Genomic DNA, 25,745 nt, shown 5'->3' with positions numbered 1-25,745 from the left:
TGAGGTACAGTTTTTCACTTGTCTTTACGTTTGTGGTTTGTACAGATTATGTGAAAATCTGCATGTGCTTATTGCTACATTACATTGCTCTGCCTCTAGATTCACATTCTTCCTGGCTGTCTGGGTTTTTTTCAAAGATATTACTAAGAAGCAGGACTGGTTTGTGGAAACATTTTTAAATCGCCATGCTTGAAGTCAGTTGTTCTTTGCTTCTTCCTGCCTTGAAAAAACAAAACAACCTCTCTAAGCCTAAAAATGAACACATCAGAAGATATTCTCCCCTGCTGCCAGAAAAGATCTTGGGCTTCAGGAGAAGAGAGCAAAAACCAAGCAAATTGGATAGATTGTGGTAAGAAATGTATGATAAAAAAGTTACTAATACAAGCAGGTGCTGCACAGACATTGTGCATTGCTTATCATTTATAGGTATAGATCAATTTTAAGCCGAGACAGTGAAGTTATGCAGTATCAGTGGGCTTTTCTGTGTGGCACTGTAGCTGGTTGGGTGTGTATTGACTCCACAGAATCCACTTTGCTTGCACCTTTTGTTCTCAACTGTCTTTGTTACTCAAGATTTTGTAATTTGTACAGAGAAGAAAGAAAACCATAACAAAAACACCTAACTCTTGTTCTCACTCCTCTTTGTCCTTATAGCATCTTGTGTGCTGGGTGGCAGCCTCCAAAGTACATCACAAATGTGTTAGGCAAATACCACATAGAACTGTTCTTTAGTGGGAATTGGAATTTGTTAAGATTTATTTTTCTTTCCTTAAAGATAGGAATTTGGGCTCCCTTTTAAAGAATTCCCAAGTTTTGAAGTTAATTTGCTTCTCTTCCTTCCACAGAGCCTGTTTGCTGAGCAATGCCACTTGAATGACTGGAGAAACAAGAATTAAGTAGTTGCAGTAGCACAGTATGCTCAGGGTGTGTTTTGAGTGTGCACTGTGTATAGAGGGCTGCTGTTTTTACCTGAGTCAGATTATGTCTTTTCAAGTTCTAGTACTGCTTTTGATATCTGTGTGATGGCAACCTGAACTGACGGAAGATAAGGAGAGCCTTCCAGCTCAAACTTTATGGTCTTGTCAAGATAACTTAGACCTAGTTGCTGAGATAGGTCTAGTGCTTAAGCTTGTCTAGTTTGGGTATGAAAATGTGAGTTAAACCCAAACCCTGACCCTGGTAACAGTCAATACTAATGAACAAGAGGGCATGTACAGGCAGAAACCATTGGCATATATGAAGGGAAATCTGCCTGTCTAGAGATACGGGAATAAATATGTCACTTGAATTACTCTGCATAAGCACACTTTTTATAGAGTAGAGGCTGGCAGGATGCTTGTGTTACCAAGAATGAGAACATTAATCTGCTCAAAGGAAAAAAAAAAAAAAAAGGCTTTAGGATTGCTGCAGATACATCTTTATTCTCATTTCATGGCACTGTGCAGTGAGGCTGTGTGAGAACTAGGCCCTTGGTGTTACAGTAAAACTGGGGTTGCCCCATACTTTGTGCTTTTCTGTGTGTTTTAAAACATGGAAACAGTTTTATTTTCTGGAGAATACTCTGGCTTAAGCTATTGTTAGTATTACAGGAAAAAATTATTCCCTGGAACATCTTCCCTTTCAGTTTCTTGATGTTCATGTTTTTGTCTTCTTCCTGTTTCAAAGTAATTATTTTCCATTCTATGGAGACAGCCTTTTTATAAGCATTGTGTTAGAACCTGTACTGCCCTATGACTCTGAATGTGGTGAGGCTTTTATGTTTTGTTTCATATTTTGTTTTTATTTTAATTGAACTCTTGTTTCTTAGTCATTAGAGTGGCAAGGTATTTTATCTTCCTTTGGTGCTTTTTCAAGCATATGGTGATGACTTTGGAAACTTTTCTCAGCATGACTCATTAAAAGTAAGGCATTTTGCCTCTTTTGGCATATGCACGATACTTGGCAGTAGAAGGGCATGAGAATGAGTTTTTACTCTCAGACAGGAGAATGAGGATTAATAAGATCTTTTCCAAGAGCTGTCTAAAGGGACCAGGTTGTACAGTTGGCTCTTCCCAGGAGGTTATGACGACCTTAGCTTGTTGCTTAGATTTCTTGATATGCACAGCAGAGAGTATATTTTAGTGGGGTTTTGCTGTGTTTTCTACCTTGTGTATCATTAAGGCAAAGGCCAGCTCGAGTCAAATCAGTTTTGCAATGGCATGTCAGAGGAGTTAACATTTCCCAAGCATGCTTATGCCATACTGTTCTGTGCTTTGTTGCTAGGGTACAGGAAGTTTCTCAGGCCAACAGGCCTGCTCTAAGGATTGCAGGCTTTTTTTTGACAACGAGTGGCAAGCTTGCTAAAGTCAGCTTCTCTAGCTCTTTGCATATTTCCTCTTCTGCTTATAGTTGATGAACTTCCTCAGCTAATTCCTTTCCTCTTCCACAGAGGTTGTGGCACCACACCTACTGAGAGAGTGAATCCCATTATAATGAACATCTTGCAAGTAACATATTGTCTTTGTAAACAGTAAAAAAGCAGCTTTGTTATCTCCATCCTAAATGTATGATCTTGATGCCAGGTAGGGTCAGCAGGGCACCCTATTTCTCTGGTCTCAGTGAGCTGAACTAGGAATGGGAATCCAGTAATGGTGTGGCTGTGGGTAGCAGTCATTCTGCACAAGATAGGTAATAATTTTTTTTTTTCCTCCAACGTTGACAGAATTCAGGCAACCCTTGGGGCTAGTGGACTCAGCACTACAGAAAACCCTTAAGTCAGAACTTAAAGCGAATGAGACAGGTGAAGGACAGGGGGAAGCAAAAACATGCCCAAGGTCATCCAGCAAATTAGTGGCAATTGTGAGATTGAAGTCCAGTCCTGTAGCCAGGAAAGGATGTTTTTTAATGGACTGTTTACTCCTTTAAGTGTCTTCGAAATAGGCCTGATAGTCTTGGCACATTGTCCTTGAGAAGAGGCCTTATGAAGTATGAATTCCCTGCAGACCTGATAACCCAGGTATTTCAGGATGCAGCAATGAACTTTGAACAGTTGGAGGGAGTAAACACCAGAAACTAAGTCTTAACATAAATAGACCTGAAAAAAAAAAAAAAAAGTGAGCATGTAACTTCCTCTCAAATAGAAATGCACTATTAGATTTCTATTTTAATTTTAAAATAGCAATTTTACTGCAACTAAATGCCATGTTTTTTAAAAATATAACCAAGCGTTTTGTTAGTAAATTGCAGTATTTTTTTTTTCTTTATCACAAAGCTGATACTAGTGTGCTCTGATTACAGAGGTTGCAAAGGAGGTTGGGATTCGATTCTCATGGGTCTGGGCACCCACTAACCAGTGTTGACTCTTCAGGGGAAGAGACCTGTAAAACTAGATGACAGAATAGAGGTGAGATAAAGTCTTCTTGTCTCCTTGCTGAGGACTGCAGAGAAGGATGACCAGTTTTCAGAAGCGCTGTTTGCTGCCCAGTCTTGGACATCATGACTTTGTGTGTTGTCACCCTGCAATATAACATCTGTTTGGATCAAGTAGGGATACACCATCACGTTTCCATCAAACCAACTGAAGCACGTGACACAGTGATTATGCTAGCTTTATGTTTCCGTTCTGACTGCAGGCAGAGAATGCCTGATTGTCATGAAGCTGTCTGGTACCAAAGTTAATCTTCCAGAATGTTTTTGACAGGTGGGAACATGTATTATGAGGTTACAATGGACCAAAGTCATGTGTCTGTAGCACCTCTATTTTGATTTTGGGAAACCAGATTATTGTGGTTTGAGCTCAGAGGGCAACTAAGCACCACATAGCTGCTCACTCCCCACTTCCCTTCCAGTGCTGAGAAGGAGAAAATAAGCAAAGGCTTGGGGTTTGAGATAAGAACAGGGAGAGATGGCTCACCCATGATGGTCACGGGCAAAAGACAGACTCAGCAGGGCAAGAAAAAAGAACATAAATTTAATACAGACACTAACAACAACAACAGTTAACAAACAGAGTGAGGCAGTGAGAGGCATTACCACAGGCTCAGCTTTGCTCCCCATATATCTATCTCCTCCCCCCAGTGGCGCAGGGGATAGGGAATGGGGGATGCAGTCAGTATTAATGCTTCTATCTTGGAAGGGACGGACTTCTGGAACTTTGTCCCCCTGCTCCAGCATGCTCCCCCTCTCACAGGAGATGGTCTTCCAAAAACCTTCTCTGACATGAGTCCCTCCCACAGCTGCAGCGTTTGCTGAGCTGCTCCAGCATGGGACACCCCCACATGCTGCAATCCTCCCAGTGCCAAACTACAACAGAGGGGGCTGCTTCTTCCCACAGTGTCCCAGCCTCCTTTGGGCACAATTACCTGAGACAGTATGGGGCACCCCACAGACTGCAGGTCAGCATCTGTTCTACCATAGACCTCCATGGGTGGTAGTGGGGGCAGCCCCTGCCCTCTCACCACAGGATATAGGGAGTTCTCTGATCTGGTGCTTCTCCCCCCCCACCCTTTCCTCCTCCATTCTTCCACTGACCTCAGTGCTCATGAAGATGTCGCAACACTTCCTCGCAACTCCCATTCCTCCTCCCAGGTTCCACTTCTTAAATATGTTACTGCAGGGGCGCAGCCACCATTGCTAATTGGCTTGGCCTTGGTGCAGAGTTGGGTCTGACTTGGAGCCAGGGGAGCTCTGAGAAGCTTCTCACAGGGAGCCACTGCTGTAGTCCCCTCTCCTGCTACCAAAAACCCCACCACTCGCTCAAACCCAGGATGCCCAATTACAGGCTTGAGCCACAGTCTGACTCCGGTCAGCTGTGGATCAGGACTAGCTACTGTTGAAGAAATCCTGCTGCAAGTGACTTGCCCTGCAGGGTTTATAGCAGAGACCATGACCAAACATGAGCTCTTCTCCCTCCTTCATCTGTGTTCAGACCACCTATAGACTTGTCCTTTCTCTTGCATTTATCTTTCAAGTTAGTGGCGCTGTACTGTGTGCTGCAGTGATTTTTTGTGTAACAGGGTCACTTAAGTACCCGGTGCACCCGTTCCTTCCTCCCTCTGCTTCATCTCCCGGCTTGCCAGAGGTACAGCGGCTTTCCACAAGACTGTGGTCTGCTCAGGGGAAAAAAAGACATTTTGTTTCCAAGCTGGTCAGTCAGAAGGACATAAAAGTGACTCCACAGAGTAACTGATGGGACTTTTTTGGTCTTGTACTTAGAGATACTGAGAACTACATGTGCAGTTGTCAATGAGAGCTGCTGGCTGTTTCCCATGCAGTGGGCAGAATACATGACTCCCGTTGTTCTCTGCTGTGTTTAAGCGTTCAGTATGGCATTTGGGGATGCAGCATTGATCATCATGCCTCTTTGTGTCTGTGACTTTCCAGACAATTCACTACCTATGCAGTTAGCAGCCTGCATAGAGATATTTGTGCCCTCTTTGCTCTGCCTCCATGTACAACATACTGGGTTTGAAAGGATATCTGGGCAAGTTCTGTGTCTTAACTTAACAGACCCGCATGTCAGCTGTCTGAAACCCAGCAGATGCCACCAGGAAGTATACAGGGTCCCAGTGTATTTTTTGTAACATATTCAAAGAGGAAGTAAAAATGAAAAATGGAAATAGATGCAATGAAACATTAATGCTTCAATTAGCTTCAGATTTAAGCTGCCATCCTTTTTTTCAATTAATTGAAATCAATGCCATTGGTTTTGAAATAGATTTTCTCCTCTATGGATTCTTGCACAATCTTAATTCCTTTAATGCACTTCAGGAAGGGTATCTGCTTTTCTTCCCTGCCCTCCACCACTGTTCCCAGCTACAAAGAGCTACTGGGGTCAGTAGAGAGACTTTTCCTTACATATGAATAAAGTTTTTGCAGTAGATTGTTACTCTTTCAACTATTATTTTTGTTGTTGTTGCTGGGCTCCACACCCTTTTGGACAGGAGTCCAATGATCTCTTTGACATACATGCTTCCGTAAATCTGTAACGGGGTTATGGATGTTTAATTCTTCTCCCCGGAAGAGAAAGTCATGCTTTTAACTTGCAAGTTTTTGCTCTGGTTGCTTTGTGTACAGTGGTGTTCAGCCTCTGGTGATCTTTTCTAGAATAACAGGACCTATCCCTTTCTGTGGTGGAACAGGGTGTTGCAGAACTGCCTGTAAATGGGGTATTGACAACATCCAGAAACTCGACCTGCTCAGAAATGCTGTCTGGGCTATAGGAGCTTATTGGCATTCTCTTCTATGCATTCCCTCTGTTCAGAGTGCACTGTGTGTCATCACAGGGAGTATTTTTATCTTTAAAGTTGGAGTGTCTACACCACAATTTCATTTACATGCACACACACAAATTACTGGCTAATGATTATATTATTCCATATCAGTTTTTCCTTGTGCAGGTTTTGAGGAGATCTAGATTTTTGCTACTCTGGGAAATAAGCAGGAAAGCAAACTTGTCCTGTTGCATGCTAAGATTATGAGTAACAGGACATGAAGTGGAATTGTATGGATTCGCTGCATATACTCTGAGGCTGTCTACATATTTATTTTAATCTGAGTTTGCCCCAGGGATTTTCCTCTGAAGTGGTGCTGTAGCCAGATCTCTGAATCATTGTTTAAACACCTGAATGAATGGCCAGAGTTATTTACAGGAGGCTGGTACAGGGTTATGGCTTCATTATGGTTGCTGAGTTTGGAGGCAGACACTTAAACTCATTTGATATGCTGACTTAATCTGTATAGATGAGTCCCTGCTGAGATAACGATTGACCGCAGTGAAGTTATGCCAGAAGACAGATTTGGTGCTGTTAGCCTCATTTAATGCTGCAGGTATTTGCCTTAATTTTATGTGGATAATAAATAGATGGGAAAAGGCAGAGCACTGGAATGGAGAGGAGTTTAGTTAACAGTTTAAAGATGAGACTTCTATCAGGATTTTGATTTTGAAGACTAATCCTGCCACTGTGTTAGAACTGAAGCCTGTGATGATCTTTTTCCCCTCCTTGGAAAGGCATCAGGTTGTATTTGGCATAAGGTGCCTGTGCCTTTATTTTGGGGTCTGTTAACAGCAGCTGTAGAACTTACGACTGAGTCTTTGTCCAATCTTCAGAACAATTTGGTCCTGATTTAGTGTTTCCTGTCTGTCTTTCGTGGCAGCATTTCAACTCTTGACTCCTGTGCATCCTTTCTCCACAGGCATGTGTTTGTAAGAATTTGATTTGCAATGCAGCAGCTATCAGCCCAGTTTTGAATTTCCATTGGTCAGAAAGGAAAAGCCCAAGCAGTAGAGTGTATTTTTTTCAAACTGAAGTTGTTACTCTTTAAAATTTTAAGAGCTTTTAAATCAAGTTTGTTGCTTATTATGTCTTAACATTGTTAGCTGTAGTAGTAGTTTGTTTGGCTAGATACCAAAGACTGGATGTTTAACAGAATAACCCTTAGGCACTTTGTGTGGAAAATGGAATTGATGGGAAGAGTTTTGTCACAGAAAACCAAAACAAAGTGTTGGCTTTAAAACATTATCAGTTAGATTACTAATAGAAAATGCTGGTTCTGTCAGAAGGTCCCTTGGAGGGAAAGGACATAAACTCCTTGCAGGTTTTTTCGTCTTCAGTTTCCAAAGGCTGTGTTAAAAGCTGGTGGTTTATATTCACCTTAATTATTATAAAAGGGTGAAGATAACAACTGTGTGATCTAAAGATGGTTGTTCTGTTTGGGCATGCTCTTCCCTATGTCCAATGTAGCCCTGCTGTACCTTCCTCACTATTGTGTTTTAAATCCTTTACCCAGCCTCATAAGATATTAATTACTTGATTCATTAGAAGAGTAAACTGTTACAATACAGCTGAAAGCCTTTTTTGATGATGATGCCTTATGTAGCCTAGACAGCTTGAAAAGGTGGAATTAGTCTGGTAGAGTTGAATTGTTTAGGAATTAACTAGTAAATGCGTAACCAGTAATGCATTTGTCTACAAGATGAGGCATAAGTCTGCTGTCTGCCCATGTTGAGATTTACCTGAAACAGTTATTGTCACTTCTGAGTTTGTTGCCAAGTTTTCTTTAATTTGTTTTGTCTCTGTGTCCTTCTAATGCAGTGTAGCCTTGTCTGAAAGTGTAATAGAAAGTGAAAGTGGCTGTAGTGTTTGTACTCCTGATCCAGGTAGCCATTGCCTGTATTTCAGAGAACCCACTTTAAACCAGACTGGTAAAAACAAAACAAACCCCCAAACAATCAAACAGAAGAACCCGTCTCATGATCTTTGCATGGCTTAGAAAATTGCTTTGTGTCCTAACAGGCTCAGCACAGTGAAGACAAAGTGCTTCTGATGTGATTAAACACACAGCAGATGAATCTGTAATCTTTAGTGAAAATACAGAAATTAAAAACTGAGAATTTGATTATAACATCTCTAATGCTTAGAAATCCTTTAATTTCCATTATCTTTAGAAAGGAATCAAGCAAATGCTTTCACAGAATATAGTGTTACCTGACTTTTAAAATGGATTATGAAGTTAAAATGTTACACCAAGGTTTGACAATTGCACTTTTCCATTGTGCTTCCATTGTATAGATACTAGTGCTTCTTCTGGAAATATTAACCTTGGGCTTACATGAGATGAAAAAGGAGGCTAGAGTGGGGTGAGAATGGAATCCAGCTCTTCTGTTTCCCAGAATCATGCCTCATTGTTTTCAAAATTAATATGTTCAGAATAGGTAACTGTGTTTAAAAATACATAAATAAATGCATTTGAAAGAATAGGTCTGAACTAAACCATCAGACCTTCCCTACTCAATTCTGAGTACTAGGGAATTTTGCTGTCCTCCAAACGAAGTGCTTAAATTGTGTGTTCCGCAAGCTAACAGGATGTCTGCTGCTCTGTTTTTCAGGGCCTAGCACAATCTTGGCTGGTTGCTATGAACTTACTGAAGCGATAGAGCCAGCCTGCTTCTAAGTACACTCCACAGTTTAAGATCTGTATATCTCACCTTGGAGGTTGCCCTATTGTACCAGTAATTTAGCCAATGACAATTTCTCATACTACCTCCTGTTTACTCTTACAACAGAAATGTCTCATGCCAGTAATCTGAATGAATGTCACTTTTGTCATAAGTTTTTCTTCAGCACATCCCCAGATGTTTCCATTACCTCTTGTTACCCCAGTAGATCACATTTTTTTTTTTCCTTCTGATTTAGGATTATAGGACAATTCAGATTGGAAGAGACATGAGGAGGTTTTTAGTACAATCTCCTGCTTAAAGAAGGGTCAACTATGGGAGCAGATCAGGTTGTTTGGGGCTCTATCCAGCTGGGCCTTGAAAATTTTCAAAGGATGAAGATTACGCAACTCTGGGCAGCCGCTTCCAAAGAATGACTTTTCTTCTGGGGAAAATGTTTAAGGGAAAACTCAGTATGAAACTAATTTCTACTTACACCCAGTGTCTCCTGTTCTCCTATCCTGCATCACTGTGAAGAGTCTTGCTCTGCCTCCTTGACACTTTCTTCATAGGCACTGGCAGGCTGCTGTCTGCTCCCCTGAAGCCTTCTAATTTCCAGGTTGAACAAGCCCTGTTCCCTTAGACTTTCATCATCAGGCAACTCTACAGGAAAGAAGTTCAGTGACACAGATGGGTCTTGGATCCATCTGTGTCATTTATTTGTTCCTGGAAGTGCCTGTCCATAAAATAGACCTGCTAATACTTCCTTTTCTTGTAAGTGTGTAAAACTCCTGTTACCTGGTAAGGTTCAGTTAGAATCTTAGATAGGAAGGTCAACTTTTCAATATTTTCAAATTTAAGTCATCTAAACTCAAACGTTATGTCCTATTTCAACATTTTCATTTAAAAAAGATAAAACTTCTATAAAACTTGTTAGAGTTTTACTGCCTCAGAACTCTTAGAGTTTTCTTTGTTGATAGTAAACGCTAAAGGCTGAAGTACAGTGCAATGTGAAAATCTGCAGGGGCCACTGCAATAGGAGACTTCTTCGTTATTCTGTTTAAAACTTTTTCAGTCACATGCAGATACATGGTTTTCCTAGAATGAAGAGGGTTTAAATTTTTGTGCAACACTTTTTCCTTATTTAAATGGACAAATTAGCGGAGACGTGTTGATTTCCTGAGGTTACTAGCATATGAGCTGACGATCTGACCTGCTGGACATCAAGATGATAAGGAAAGATTTAACTGGGATGTTCTTAAATGAAGGGTGCTTGAGGAGCACTGTCCACCTGCTTGGGCAGTTTCCTGCACTGTAAATCTTAGTTCTGCCCGCCAAGTTGCTACTGGGCTACATTGTCTGACCTAGCCAAAGCATGCAGAGCTTTTCGTATACAGGTCTGTACTTGTCCTCATTTTCCTTCATCTCCAGTGCTTTCTTTCCCCACCAGCATATCTTCTTTTGCTTATGCTTCTTCTACCACAGTTGCCACTATGGAGTTTATAGGTTGCTGCCTTTCCAGTGAAGTTCCTGTGCACTACCTATGTGAGGCACACAGTTAAGAACTGTCTCCTCTTTAAATAGTCACTCTACTGTATCAATGAATCATAGCAAATGAATGATAATCATAATAAGGGATGAGTCTGCAGTGAGTCATACTTGCTATATCAGGTGAATGCATAATTGGAGAGTTTTTCAAGTGGATGCTTGACAGAAAAAAAAAATACAGTACCAGGTGCCTGGTGGTGTATTGTGTGGGGTTTGTTTTCTTTTTTCCTAAGCCTAGCCAATCAGCACAGCTTTGAACATGATCACAAGTAATAAAAGTGGAATTGCCTTTTTATTTTGTTACTCTTCCCTGTGCATTGTTTTTTACATAGTCTGTGGGATTTCTGTTTTTTGATTTGTTATAGTAACCAGGAACTTCAATCCCAGACTGAGATCACTTTATATGAAGTGGTGGGAAGCACAGAATACTTCAGTCTCTGCTTTGGGGGAGGAGCTGTGTACTGCTGTACATGCTGCAAGATAAGAGTATCTTGATTGTTTATCTTCCTAGTAATGATCATATACAGTCAATCCAAGCCACTCTTAGATATCTGCAACCTCATTTAAGAGGCTAGATGTCAAGAAAGAGGTACTTTTCTGAAGTGTGATCACTTTCCCCTGCTGTCTGTCCCTGCTTTCAAGGAGCACTGAAATCATGACTTGTGTGCCTTGGTTACATGCCTAAGGCTCAGAGATGTGAATCTGAGGTCTTAAGTTGACTTTACTGATGGGATAATTCCTTGTAATTGCACTGGATAGGGTATAGTCCTGTGAATGTGCCTTGGAATGTCTTTGTGCAAATAGTTGTTAAATGCCTTTGAAGAGAAACTCATCTTCTATGTGTCAGTCTGATAACTTGCAAACCATGCTTTTACAGTGGCATTTTTAGCAAACAATTTAAATATGCACATTACTATGTCAAGTAAAAGCCTGAAGTAACTCTTCAGAATTGGTGTTTAACAAATTGCAGCCTTTAAAAACGCTGTATATTGTTACGGAGGTTCTCTTAAACCGAAATAAAAAAAGGTTAAAAAAAAAGGTGAAAATGTGAAGGAAGCATTTATTAGTATCACTGCTTCAGTTAGAAGAAACATGCTTCTTAAGCTTTTGTTTAGCATTATCTCTCTAACGAGACTGTCAAACATGGCTTCAGTAGCAAGCAGTTTTTTGCACCCTGTGGGGATTTAAATGCGATTAACCATATTCTGTAATTACTGTTAGTGGGCTGGCCTTGGGAAGTTACACATCCTTGATGAGGAAGAATATTCTCTGCTTTGCTGGGGTAAATATGCTGTGCAGCAGCTAGGGAACATAGCAGTAGGTTTCAGACATGACACCTTTGCTTTATGGTAGTCTGTAGAATTTGGAAGCATATTGGTTTTGAGTGTAGTGGACTGGGAAGATAGTCTTGGAAATGGAGAAGTGAGGTGGCAGCAGTACTCAGTGATGCTGCTTCTGTTGTATTTGAGGTGTTCAGGCAGTGATATTGTATTGCTCTCACCAGCTAAACAAATATCTGAAGGGAGAGTATAAAGAAGATGGAGCCAGCTTCTTTTCAGTGGTGCCCAGTGACAGGACAAGAAGCAATGGGCACAAACAGAGACACAGGAGGTTCTCAATTAACATCAGGAAACACTTTTTTTTTTTAAATTTTTTATCATGAGGGTGTCTGAGCACTGGTACACGTTTCCCAGAGAGGCTGTGGAGTCTCCCTCCTTAGAGATACTCAAAAGCCGTCTGCACATGGTCCTGGGCAACCCACTCTAGGTGACCTGCTTGGGCAGGGCAGTTGGACCAGGTGAACTCCACGAGTCCATCCCCACCCTAACCATTCTGTGGTTCTGTAAACTTACTTGTTTTGGTTTTACCTCCTTTGCTGGAAAACAACTCAGCTGGTATCTTACAGCATTTAGACATACTGACTACAACAGGTTCAGAAGCATCTGTGTGATTATTTTGTTTTTATAAAGCCTACACTGCTTTTGCATGCTGTTATTAAACCAAAAGAGCATTTGGACTTGAAACTGAAGTTAAATGCAAGTTCAGCGTCAAGTACTTGCATGAGAGCTTATGTGTTTAAAAATTGGACCCCAAGTGAAATAATTCCAAGGTGTCTGTGGGGATCCTGTGGTCTTGTCTGTATGAAAGACTGTACTAATTTATCTACCATAAGTTTAGAAAGGTATCTTTTTCACTACGTGATGAATGGGAGAGAAAGCAGTTCCCTACTCTATAGGAGTGCTGTAAGGGGAAGTGCATTTGTGCTTATGAGTTGTTTAGAAGCCATGCCATTGGAGGTTGTACAAGTAATAAAAGTGCTTTCTGGACTGGCTTATTTCTTGGATTTAATTTCCTTTAGTAGAAAAAAATGGATTAATCAGCAAAAATTGGAATTGGATTTTTTTGTAAAGAATATGTAGAACTCAAGTACAGCTACCAAAAAATCTTGCCCTCTTCCATTACTCACAGTTGGTAGGTTGTTAGAAGTAGACTTTAGACATTTTCATTTATCTCAAGGATAAATGGGAACTTTGTCAATGTGAGCTGAAAGTAAAATTTGTGAATAGCATCTGTTGTAAAACAGTGTATCTAAAGAACTGGTTTGTTTGGTTGGTTGGTTTTTTTTTGCTCCATAGGAAATTACTACTTCAGCATGCAACTTAGACCTTGAAATTGCATTGGAGACACCATAAATTAACATGCTGTGGTATTTGGGAGTCATGGTGTCAATATGGAAAAGTCTGAATGAGAAAAGTTTAGCAGGAAAGAAGTTACTGTGGTTGGTAATTGTATATAACATACAGTTGTAGGTGTTTTAAATGTTGAAACCAAGGTGGCTGTCAATGGGAAGGAACTGTTTGTGTTCATGAGGGTATTGTGAAAACAAAGTCTGTAGTAAATGCAGTAGTGACTTGCTAATTCTTACTGACAACTGAAAAACCCATTGCTTTAGAGAACTCTTGAAGATGAGCAAGCACCCATGGAAGTGTGTCCTATTGCTTTTCCTGTAACCCCCCAGAGAGGGGATGAGATCGTCAACCCCTGGAGTTTGGCTCTAGCCTTTCCGCCGATACGTGGAGACTGTGGGTCCTATTACACAGGGGCTGAGGTTACTTGGTTTCTTGAAGGACTGAGGTCTATCTTCTTGGGGGTTTTGTGCTCCATATTAATCTGTGTTGGACAGTCAAAGTGTCAAGTAATGAATACAGTCCTTGAGCAAATAAGTTTTGTACCAAGACTGAGTTTATCTGGATTTCTTTTGTTGTTCTCTTGAGATTTTTTTTTTTTTTTTTTTTTTTTTGTAACAGTGCCTTGTTCCCTCCGGTCAAATGAAGATCAGATTATTTTCACAATCCAGTTGAAAATTTCTGGAATGAAACATTGATTTTTATTAGTATTATTATTAATTCTTTGTGCCAGGAGAGTTCCTTGATAAATAGCTTGCATTCTACATTCTAGTTCTATTTGGGTATGCAGAAGTGGAATAATCATGTACATCTTGATCTGAGTGAATTTTGATTTGATTAAGAAAATCACTCTGAAAATGCCATTGTTATTATCGGATACAAATCAGTGAATCATACAGATGCTTAAACTACCTTACTCTTCAGTGATTTCTGTAATGTTTTTGATGTTATTTGCTGCCTTTGTCATAGTAATGTCTCAAAATCTGTTAGGTAAAAACAAACAGTAGCAGACAGTTTCTTCACAGAAGAACTGGCTGTCTTCCACAGAGGAACCAAATCAAAATTGAGGTGAGAAAGCATATACCATGAAATGGAAGGAACTGACCTACATATTGCAGGTGTTGGATTAATCCTGTAACTTTGAGTATTTGTTCCTTGAAGGTGGATTTTGCAAGGGAACTAGATATCAGGAAAGGCAAGGAAGGAAGGAAGGAAGGAAGAATGAGTGGGTCCTTCTGGTCTTAAATCTTATGCATTTGCTGGGGAATTGTGAAAGCCCAAGACTACATTGAATAGGACTTCATCAATCCATGGGAAATATAGATGACTGGCATAACAAAAATTGGAGAATATTTAATTTAAAATCATGGTAAGACAAATCCTGAAAATAATTATCCAAAATTCCAAATACTTATTTCTTCTGGTTTGTTTTTGTTTGCTTGTTCTTTTTCCCAGTGTTTGCTAGCTTTGGATAACTGCATTTGTGGTGCCTGACTAGAGGCATACAGTTATACAGCTTTAAAAAGTAGAGAAACTACCTTCTAAAAGTCAGGCCCCTGAATGTCTCTTCAAAGCAAATTATCTGCTGTCCTAAGAGGGTGGGGTTTTTTGTGGCATTTTTTGTTTGTTTCTGCAAGTGTAGCCCTCTGGCTTCTTGTGGAGTCATTGAATGCTCATAATATATAAAAATCAGACTCAGTTTTTAGCCTTGGAAGAACTATAATCAGTAGAGACATCAGGTTGGGAAAATCCAAGCAGAATTTTCTCAGTGTGATATTTATGTTCAGTATGGGAGTGTCTGCATCTACCGGACCCCAAAGACATTAACTGTGTGTTACCAATGAAGTCTATCTGTCTTAGTTCGGATATTCCTGTGGTTTAGTAAGCATCCATAGCACAGAAATTCAGCTTCAGTTACAGATACTTGACTGACCAGGGTAGCTGAACAAGGAGCTGTTTTTTTGCTGAGGAAAATTCGGCACGCTCTTGAGATGATCGAGTCAGTCTTTTACCTTCTCGTCATTCTCTCTGTCTGACTCCTGTTCTCATATTCTGTGGACTTTGCTCTCATTTAGAGGATCTTCATAAATTTCCTAGTTCACTGCATTCTTTCTGGCTGCTCATAGATCTTAAGGCCTGTAATCAGGAAATCTGATATTCTACAGAAGGCTGAAACAGCATAGTTTACTCAACAATTTTTCTACTAATAGTATTATATTTGATTTTTCAGATCTGTTATCTCCAAAGGTGAGGCAGATTATTTGTTCCTTCTGCTCTTTTGTAGCATATGAGCTCTTACCCAAAGACTGGATTTTGCAAATTCTCCCTTTCCCATCTGTCACTGGCTTTTGTTGTGGTGCTTCTCATTCTTGTGCTTTGAAATTTTGGAATTCCTGCTCTTCCAAGCATTGACCAAATTCAGACTTTCCTTTGTTAGAAATTCAGAATGGTGTTCTTTTTACCACTAATTTAACAACTATAGGGATAAGTTTTAGTGCGTGTATGTATATATATATATATATATATATATATATATATGGAATGGAGGAACTGCAAGGTGGTGTTTGGTAAGGAGTAATTAGGTTTGCTGTTCCCTATTGGTTAGTAAAAAGTTCTAGAAATCTGTAACAGGAAATGTAATGATTTGTATACATTCTTTGTTAGCTGCCAAATATCACTGAACACATTCCCGATATACACTGTACTCTTGTAATGAACACTGACTTCTCAATAACCAATTATTTTGAATGTTTTTTGTTTTGTTTTGTTTTTTTGTTTTTTTTGTTTTCAGCTATTAAAATGCTATTAACTGATAATTATTTTTACTCTTTTCTTGGCCAGCTAAAGACTGCTTTCTCCTACCACCTTGCATTTATATTTCTGATTAGTTCAGCTATAGATGGAGTAAATTTAGAACAGAAGGCTGTGACCTAGTGGCATGTTTCCTCCAGAATAATATAGAAGGATGCCTCCCCTGCCCGAGTTGCTCTTTTACTACTGGGAGGAGAATGCTTTTGTGGACAGGGCCTGAGGATATTAGATTTCAGGTCTGATGTCATCATTTGGAGAAATGGATAAAACTAAGGATACTATTTGGGTTGGTAATGAGGGTCCTTTCTACATCAACTGTAGTGTTGTTACGCCTATGATGGATTTGATCCCTTGTTCCCCACTGATTTGAGGAAGACTTTATTGTTAATATAAGGAATCTATTTCACTACTACTTTCTAGTGTTGGGTGGCTGTAGAGGTAAAGAAAACTGATACAGTTAGGCAGGTCTGGTTTACTAATTACAAATTAGGTTGAGTATGATAATCCACTGGGACCATCTAAGCTGTCATGACTATATCTGTTACTGTACCTATTCTAACGTGGTTTTGTCTTTCTGTCTTCAAATGGCAAGCTTCAAATGAAAGCTCCAGGCTCCAGCCAAACAAAGCTGTCTGGTAAAAACAGCTCAGTGAGTGAGAATTCAGTAGTTTGTCTGTAAATATGTGAGCCAAATAGGATGGCACTTCTTTCAGAGTGAAATTGAATTTAAACGGGAGCTACTGCCATGTCCTGGGGAAATGCTGCTTCATGTCTCAGAAACAACCTACAGTTTGAGTGTTGGAATTGAACAACCTGGTGAATTTGACAGGGAAGAATTTATCTTTTCAAGGCACTGCATTAGCTGGAAGTGATGCAGTCTTTAACAAGAACTTGTCTTAATCACTTTTGATAGGTGGAAGCGACAGGTGTAATTTTTGTGCCATCTTGGGAACTTTGGCTGATTGTCTGTTAAGATTAAAGTATGTGCACAGACCAAAATAATCCTCCAGCCATCTACTTTTTGTTTAAGCCTGTATTTTTTTTTTCTTTAAGTCTGGAGCAGAGGTGAACATTCCCTTGGGTTAATGTAAGTATCTCTGTATTTCCAGCTGGGCCGTGCCGATTCAGTGGTGCTCAGTGGCACGTGCAGAATGTCCTCAAAGACTCTGTGGAGAGCTCCGATGATGAATTCTTCGATGCACGAGGTCAGTACACATTTTTGTCCTCCCCTCCCCACTCCTTCCCCAATTTTGCATCAAGTAACTAAGTTCCTTTGGGGATGAACTGACAACGTTGTCCTCATTAGACTGAGATCTGAAAAACCCTCGTCATATCACCTCTCAAGGATCTGTGAATGCAACTAAAACTTATGGAAGATGGGTGGAGTGCTGGAATGGATAAGTAAGCTGCCATGAACTGGATCTAGCATCAAAAGCAGCATGACTACCATAGTACAGAGCTTTATGTGGTCTCTTGGGCCCAGCTTGTGCACAAGTCAGTACATAACGTTACAGTTGGACTGCTCTTGTTTGCAGTTTCTGATGAAGGCTATAAATGTATGTGTTACTGATGGTCAACTTTTAAAACCAATGGTCTAGGTTTTCTACTCTGGCAAAATTTTCACTGAAGTAACTGGGATCTCTGCTCTTTCAAGAAGCAGCAATATCTGAATGCTTGTGGATCTAATCAGGTGAATCCAAAATGCAACGCCGCATACAACATCTGATGAAACCCTGAATTTTGGCATGGTCTTTAACATACCAAGTTTTGTTCTGAAGTGGGAGTAAAGTTTGTAAGTTATGAGCACACACAGCCTCTCACCTACAGTGGGTTACAGGGGCTCTGGTTTTGATTTTGTCTGCAGAAGCCAAACCTAATGCTTTTCTGACATGTTTCATTTGCTCTTCTGAAGAAAATAACTAGGAAGGGAGGATTAATTCCGCTACTACTGTGAAATCTAACTAGAGTCTCTAGTAGTGTAGGCTACTGAGGTCAGACTGAGTTGTTGTCACATCCTTGTGGTACCTGGAAGTCAGGTGTGAAGGGTGATGGAGTAAACTTGTTGAATGTCCTTTGGCTTTTTTAACAAACTAGATTCATTAAGTACAGAGCAATCCCTATGGCTTTGAGCAACGTGACCTAGTGAAAGATGTCCCGGCCCATGGCAGGAAGGGTTGGACTAGATGATCTTTAAAGGTCTCATACAACCCAAACAATTCTACGATTCTATGAAAAGCAGAGGGATTCCCCTTTCTCCAAATATTTGTTCAGACTTCTTTTCTAGTTTAAAGTAAACCTTATCCAAAGTGGAAAACCCAACTGTCCCACGGGAAACTTGTCTTGGGTTTGGATATGTTTTTTATTTTTAGTTTGATTGCTTCATTAACAGCACATTCAGCAGACATTCGTCTGAGTGCAAAAACATTTGCATGGCTAAGATTGCCACTCAGTTTGTCTCTCTGTTGATATTTATGGTACAGAGAGAAAATCCTCTCCCTTCCCAGCATTCTGTTCCTGAATGAGGCCTGTTTCTGAGCAAATCTCTTTTCTTTTATACTACTGCATTGGCTTCAGTCTTATTGATGTCTGTGGATTCGATGTCTGGAGATGCATGGTGGTATTGCAAACGTCAGTTGGCGTTTTTAAGGCAGTAATTGACATTGAATGTCTGCTGTCTTGCAGTAGACTTCATTTTTTTTTTTTTTTTAATTTTCTTTGTGGGTGGAAATGTTGCAGTAATGGTTTGGTGGCTGACTCTTGTGTTTACATGCTGGCATAACCTTGCATTGAAATTCAGCATGAAGGGGTTGTTACATCAGGAGCTTTTTAGTTGCTTTAAAAATGCAGAGGGTAGGAGTCAGGCAGTGAAAACAAAACTGCTTTTTGGAAGGGGGATCAGCTCTGTGCTCTGAATGGTTTGGAAGTTCTGAAGCAACTTCACTGATAACTCACTGATGTGTTTCTATAAGGCTGAATTTGCAATATTTTCCTAAACACGCTGTTTTTGCAGAGGCATAATTAATATTAATCAAATTATTACTCTGTATTATTCAAAGTACAGGTTTGGATCCAGGATGCCTCGACTTCAGTTTATCTGCCAGTTGCTCTGACAATGATGATGACTTTATCTGATGGTGAACCAATTACTTTCCATTTTCCTTTCTGTAAATTACCTCCGGTAGCTATAAAATTTGACAACTTTAAACTTGAAAGACAAGCAACTTCATGAGAGTTAGATTTTAATTTTTTTTTATCACTCCCTTCTCACCCCCACAGTAGGCAATGTCCTCAATCAAGCAGGGGAAGAAAGGTTTTCAAAGTGAAATGGAATTTGAAAATGTGGCACACAATTCTGGCCTCACCTAGAACACTACAGCTGTCCGTTGAAATCAGGCAGTTCTAAATAGAGATGGACACTGGAATAATGTTTCTATGAAAGTCACATGGTTTGTGTGTGGCTGACCAGGTATAGCAGGATGAAATTACTTGATGTAGTTTATTCTGTAAGACTGCTGACCTTGCTTAATGGATCCTGCTATCTCCAGAATTTGTGAAATTCACTGTGGACTTCATCTTCTTTCAGAAACATGCTTGCATGAGTCCCTGGCTCTACAAGAATGGTACAGCCACTGTGCAGAAAAAGAGATGCAGATGTTCTTTCTGACTTAATTTGAAAGGAAGTCCTATGGTACCCCTATGGTTAGGGGTTTTTTGGGGTGTTTTGGGTTGGTTGGTTTGTTTGTTTGTTTAAAAAACCCAAACCACTCTTAAGTATATTCCGGGGAACAAAATTCCCTTGTTTGTTGCCTGTACTAATAAGGTGTGTATTCGGTTCAGAGCCTTTTCGAAGTCTGGGACATGGTATATGCATCAAATATCAGTTTTCTTCCCTGTTTCTGTACAATTAGGCTTACAGTAATAACTACTTGGCTGGTACGGGGTTAACACAAAGGACACAGACACCAAGCTAAAGAAATAGGCTTATTTTACTTTAGTTTAAAGCAGCAGAAAGAATAAGCGAGGTAACGCACCTAGCCATTACTACATAAAGCTAGCTCTAGTGATTAAGAAAGATACATCACCAATTGCCCTCATACTTTACCATCATCCAGATCCGTGCATCAGCTGGGGAGCCCCGTCACAGCGAAGGGTCAGAGAGCCTTTCCCGGCAATTGGGAAGTCCCACGCAGTGCGTCCACTCGTAGGTAAGGTCTCCGTCTTTGCTGTGAGAGGGTCCGGCTTTTATACAGTTTAACGAGCAAGTCTATACAAAATGCACAGGAGATATCTGGGAGGTTGATATGCCTCACTCGGGCACGTCCAGATCTGGCCAGGATCCGGGCACGTCTGAGGAGTTTCTGTTTTTCTTTACATTTGGGATTTATAGTTACTTCCTGTCGTTTACTGATTGTTTCCAGGGCTTGTTCCCAGGGTTGCATTTTCACGCTGATAAGATGCTGGTTGCTTCATGCTGCTGCTAAGATGCTGGTTGCTGGTCGGGGGATTCACTCAGAAGTCAAAATTGGTTTGAGGCCGATTGTTTGGCCCTTTTTTGTTTCACTGGTATAGAGGGTTCTGTTTCTGAGAATCAAGAAGCAATCCACAGAAGAGTAAGGAAATAAATCACCCAGAAAGGTAAATAAATGAGAGGGTTTAAAAAAAAAATTATAGGTAGGCTGAGGCACAAAGACTATGTATTGTCTGATGTCACAATGCCAGCTCATGCCCAGCCTGAAAGTGGCTCAGATCTGCACTCCTGAGCTGGGATTTAGCAACCGATCTCTATTTGAAGAAGGAGTTGAGAGCTCTGAGTGAAGAGCTCTGAGCTCTCTGTGTGTGCATGCATGTGAGTGCATGTTTTAGAAAATACGTTGCTGAACACTGATTATTTTCTCCTTGTTCTGAACCAAATGGCTGTCTTATTTGAAAGAGGCTTTTAGCACAGGGATGTTCCATCTGACTTCACAGAGAGAGGAAAGAAACATGAGTGTTACGATTTGTCCCTTGTAATCTTTATTGTCAGTGGGTAGGCATACAGACATTGCAGCTAGTATTCAGTTGGTCCTTGCACCTAGAGGGTTTTTTTCCCCTCTTTCCCAAGATGGATGCTTCATCATTATGGGAATTTACCATCACATTATGAGTGCTGTAAGTTGTCATAGGTACAAAGCTGATGTGGTTGTGTAACTGAGATTTTGGGGGAGAGGCTGTGTGTGGCATATTTTATTTGCTTTTTTAACCATAAGAATGGCAGCTAGTTGTCTTGTGTTTTGACAGCAAAATCAAAATCTCAAGGTATTTGTCTCATGAAAATCCATGCCCTTGAAATCATTTCAGTCTGTGGAAGTCTCCTTGCATTGAGAGAACTAGTAAACAAAAAATTAATTCACTAGTACAGAAAAGCTTTCTACATTCTTGTTGATCAGGTCTCCAAGCTTGGTTTGGCTTTGTTGTTCAGGAGGAAGTCTGCTCTTTTGGGAAGGGGCTTTAGCTATGCCAGAATTGCATGCTTCTGTAGCTGAAGTGTAATGTGATAGAAGCAATGCCCTGTGACACACATGAAAATCAGTGCTGAAGATGCTGTTTTATATTGGAGATGCTCAAAGTGACATGAATCTGTTTGGCACTATGAAAAGCTGTCACTGTAGGGAGAAAGTGCAATGTTAAATAAGAGGATGACCACTGTGCTTAAGTTTGACTTGCTGCATCTCTCCTAGTGCCTAGTCCACAAGATTGACTATAGCAATAGGGGTTTGGGGTTGAATATTGTTATTTGACAGATTAGGGCCAGACTTGCAAACATTTACATACACAACTAGTATAAGCCTCATTCAGAGAGTTTCACTTCATAGTCACAATCAATAAGTAATCACTTTCACTGATTACTTATGACCATAATTTTAGATGTTGTAATCTTTGTATTCTCACTTGTGAAACTTAAGCTAACTTGGCCTGATTGCGGGTTGGCTACTGCAACTTGTCTGAGAACTGGTGTCAAATATTTGACCCTTGAAAGCATGATAGATTGTAGTGCTATTTGGGAAGGGTAAATTCTACAGCCTTTGAGAAATGTGTTTAATTTTTCTGAGCAGTAAGGAGAGAAGGATTCTAGCCACAGTGATACTGAAACAAGGCCATAGCTATAAGAGTAGTGTGTGCTTCCCTGGGAAAAATGTGTCCTGGGGTTCTGGGCCTGACATGTGGGTTAGAGTATGTATAAAAAGGTGTTGCGGGCTATCTAGGTGAGTAGCTTATGAAAAGCAGCCTGTCTGGATTGATTTTGAGAAGTAATTTCTAGTACAGATTTCCAAATCTTATTCCATAAGAAAACCGGAGAAATCAAAATGTGATGTCTTAAATCAGTGTTAGAGTTGCACCTTCTCATTTCTCAAATACATATTCACAAAGAAAGATAAATATCTTATAGTTGTAGGAAGAGATGCAAGTAGGGCCAATTGTTGCTGTGTGTCAGGAGACCTCTCTGGAAATGAGTGGATGTGCACCAATTCAGTCTGCTATTTAATTCATCAAAAAGGAAAGAAAAAATCTGACAAAAACTAATCCTAAATGCAGTTGTCAGACAGGTTGCTTCCTCCTCCTTCATAAATTATGCTGACAGAAATTGAGAAGAGTGAAGGGAAACAAATTAATGCAATTGACAGAAGACTCAGGCCTTGGATTTCTGTGTTTAAAATTAGTAACATGTACATTTTTCACTCCAAACCATTTAAAGCAAGGAAGAGCAAGAGCATCTGGAATTCTAATCTGTTTGGAGTGTAAAAGTTACAGAAACTGGAAAATCCACATCACTGTTGGAATCAAGTCTCTCCCCAACAAATGTCTTTGCATGTAAAAGACTGATTTCCATTTTGCTTGTATTTTTAAAAGCTATGACATGCAAGAATACATATGTATGTAAAATATGAGGGACTGCCAGTGAAGTTCAGTACAGTGCAATCTAGTTTTCTTAAATTCTGTCCTTTATATAGCTTTAAATAGGGATTCCTACTTACCCTGTGTTGACTTTACACTGCTGTGTTTGACTCCACCACAGAAGTCTTGCTGCCATTTCCTCAAGCGTCCAACTTGGCTACACCTAGTTTGCAAATGTGGATCTTTAGTGCCCTCAGAGTAGGGGTGAAGGACCTCATGTCCATTCTGTTAGCGAGTCAGGATATTTTAGTGTTGCTGACTGAACTGTGACTTTGCTAAATGAAAAAAACAAGTAGAAATTTTAGGGGAGGTGGCTGCTTTTGGATTAAGATACCAATTAAGACCTGAGATTCTTAGATCTTTGGTCACGTTCCCAGGGACATTGCTTATGACTGGGCCATTTTCCTCAAGTCTGTCGTCACCCGAGTCATTTTGGTATCACTGCTTTTAGATTGGTAGATGTTCTTTTTTTTTAATTTTGTTTTAATTTTATTTTTGATGCATTGTCTGCCATCCTTCTTACATTTTGAGGTAGAACCTATATTGCCTGTATCAAAGCTCTAGTCTGGAGGAGACACTACTAAGTGGAAGATGTTACTGTGGAGCAGAAAATGCCTTCAGGGAATCACAGAAGTGTGTTTTGTATCATACAGGGGATCACAGATCCTGGCAGTGAGGCACAGGCAGCTTGAAATATCAGTCTCCAGGGTTTTTGCTGAGGAGATAGTAGTCTCTAGTCTCTAGAAACTAGTCTCTAATACTAGGTTGCTTATAGCTAGATTACATGAAATGCATGTACTGAAATACTCATGGTAAGATAATTGTGGATAGTATCAAATTCCAGGCAGTAACAACAGCTGAAAGGAATCACCAAGACACTATAGTTTATTTGCCATTAAGAATTTGCCATTGTTTAAAGCTCTTTCATATTTTTTTTGGCACTTTGCTACTGTGATATTGCTGCCCCATGTGCATTGAGTCCTGCTAAGGTAAATGGATCAGCTTTACCCAATACTACATGCTTCATGGTCTGAAAACCTGCAGTTAATGCTGCTTTTCCTCTTGGCTGGAAGGCGGGAAGAGTGCTTCAGCTACTGAAAATTGTTGCTGAATTCACACCAAAGAGCAGGTGGACAGTGGCTGCACAGCACGACAAGGAGGCATAAAATACAAAGCTGTTCAGTGTGGGTTGTACTGTTTTCTTTTTTCTTTTTGGTCTTTGGGCAGGAGAACAGTGTGTGCTATATATGCAAGTAGTTTTTCCTGGTATTTGCAACTTAGGTAAATGCTGCATTGAGTTGCAAATAGACTACTGTCTTGGTTTGGGCTGAAATAGAGTTAATATTCCTTTTCAGGGACGAGATGAGTGCTGTGTTTTGGATTTAGCTTTGGGGTTGGTATGGGAAGAATGCTGATAGCACACTGATGTTTTCAGCTGCTACCGAGACTTCAAGGACTCTCAGACTCCCCACGTCCTGCCCGTGTGCAAGGGCACAGGGAGCAGGGAGGGAGCACGGCCACAGCACCTGACCCGAACTGGCCAGTGAAATATTCCAGATCATGGCACGTCATGCTCACTATATAACGGAGGGGTGGTTGGGAAGGAGCTCTCGCTTCGGGGATTGCGATTGTGGGATCTTGGTATCTCGGGGTCGCTGGCCGGGAATGGGCTGGATATTGGTTAGCGGGTGGTGAGCAATTGCTCTGTGCATTGCCTGTTTATATATTTCTTTTTTTTTCCCCCTATCATCGTCATTGTTCTCGTTTTATTGCCATTATTGGGCTGTTCCCCCTCCCCCATTCCCAGGTGGGGAGGGGGAAGGGAGGGTGGCCACCTGCGGGGGTTGGTTGCTGACCAGGCCCAAAGCACGACAACTACTTTGGACTTGTGAAGGGGCAGTAAGTCTGTGTACTGCCACGAGCTGTAAAGAACAGTGACCATCTGCCAGCTGCTGTCAAATGGACCATGAAAAGACTTGGAAGGGGTTACAAGCTGTTGGTATGAATGGGAGGTTTTGTGCTTTCTTGAGAAGGAATGGCCTGTAGGCTTTTGTATAGGGTGCTACTCTGAATGGAGTCCATAATGTGGAATTGTTGTAATTTTATCACGTTTCTAGGACTATGACTTTTCTAGAAAATTAGGTTGAAGAAGAGCAAAGCTAAGGGAAAAGTCATGTGTTTTCACATGTGTATCTTCCAATATGTGAATAAACACAAAACCATCTAACCTCCCTTTAAACTGATATTCCCTGATATCTGACACTTGAGTGCATGGTGCAAAAGTTGATAATGAGGAGAGATCTCAGCAGCACGTACTGATATTGCAGTGAGACTGTCTTTGCTAGTCAGGCCACTAAAACATCACACAATTACCACTCCAGATCCTTGGTGATGTAAATAGCTGCCAGATGTAGTCATGAGAAGCATAATTTGGCTTTAGCAATAGGAGATCTAAGAGCAAAATGACGGTAGGAAACTGGCCAAAGGTAGTCTCAGTCTGAGGTCATATCAAAAGCAGCTAATTGTGGAAGCTGCAGGTTTTTGTTGAAGTTGGTGAATAAATGTAGAAGGATGCATGTGCATTAAGAACAGAAACTGTTGTGTGTTTTGGCGGTGTGGAGGGGTGAGTGTTGGAGCACTGTTGGTAAGCATTTCAGCTAGTTTTGGTCTCATGTGGTGGTGCAGAAGCAGGGAATGCTGGTTTTGACAAAACTGCATGCCTCTCCTCTCCCTTGATCGGTGTACTGCTTCCTAAACAGGCTATAAGTGCTTATTTTTAACAGTTGTGTAACTCTTCTCATTGAGTCCGTGCAGACTAGGTTGCATTCATGCTCCTAAATGAACAATTCCAA

General features: G+C 40.5%; 1 protein-coding gene across 2 annotated transcripts in view; it reads left to right on the top strand.

Annotated features, from left to right (window-relative positions):
* Nucleotides 1-25,745, top strand: part of PITPNM3 (PITPNM family member 3) — a 147,527-nt gene that overhangs the window by 30,191 nt on the left and 91,591 nt on the right. For both annotated transcript variants that reach the window (XM_032982324.2, XM_042791791.1), the window contains exon 2: nucleotides 17,070-17,165. In XM_032982324.2, the coding sequence (XP_032838215.1) occupies nucleotides 17,070-17,165 (96 nt within the window). The remainder of the gene's footprint in view (nucleotides 1-17,069; nucleotides 17,166-25,745) is intronic.

The sequence above is a fragment of the Tyto alba genome, unplaced genomic scaffold, assembly GCF_018691265.1.
Source record: "Tyto alba isolate M040663 unplaced genomic scaffold, T.alba_DEE_v4.0 Super-Scaffold_19, whole genome shotgun sequence".
Classification (NCBI taxonomy): domain Eukaryota; kingdom Metazoa; phylum Chordata; class Aves; order Strigiformes; family Tytonidae; genus Tyto; species Tyto alba.
Note: the sequence above shows the minus strand (reverse complement) of the source record. Positions and strands in the feature narration are given on the sequence as shown.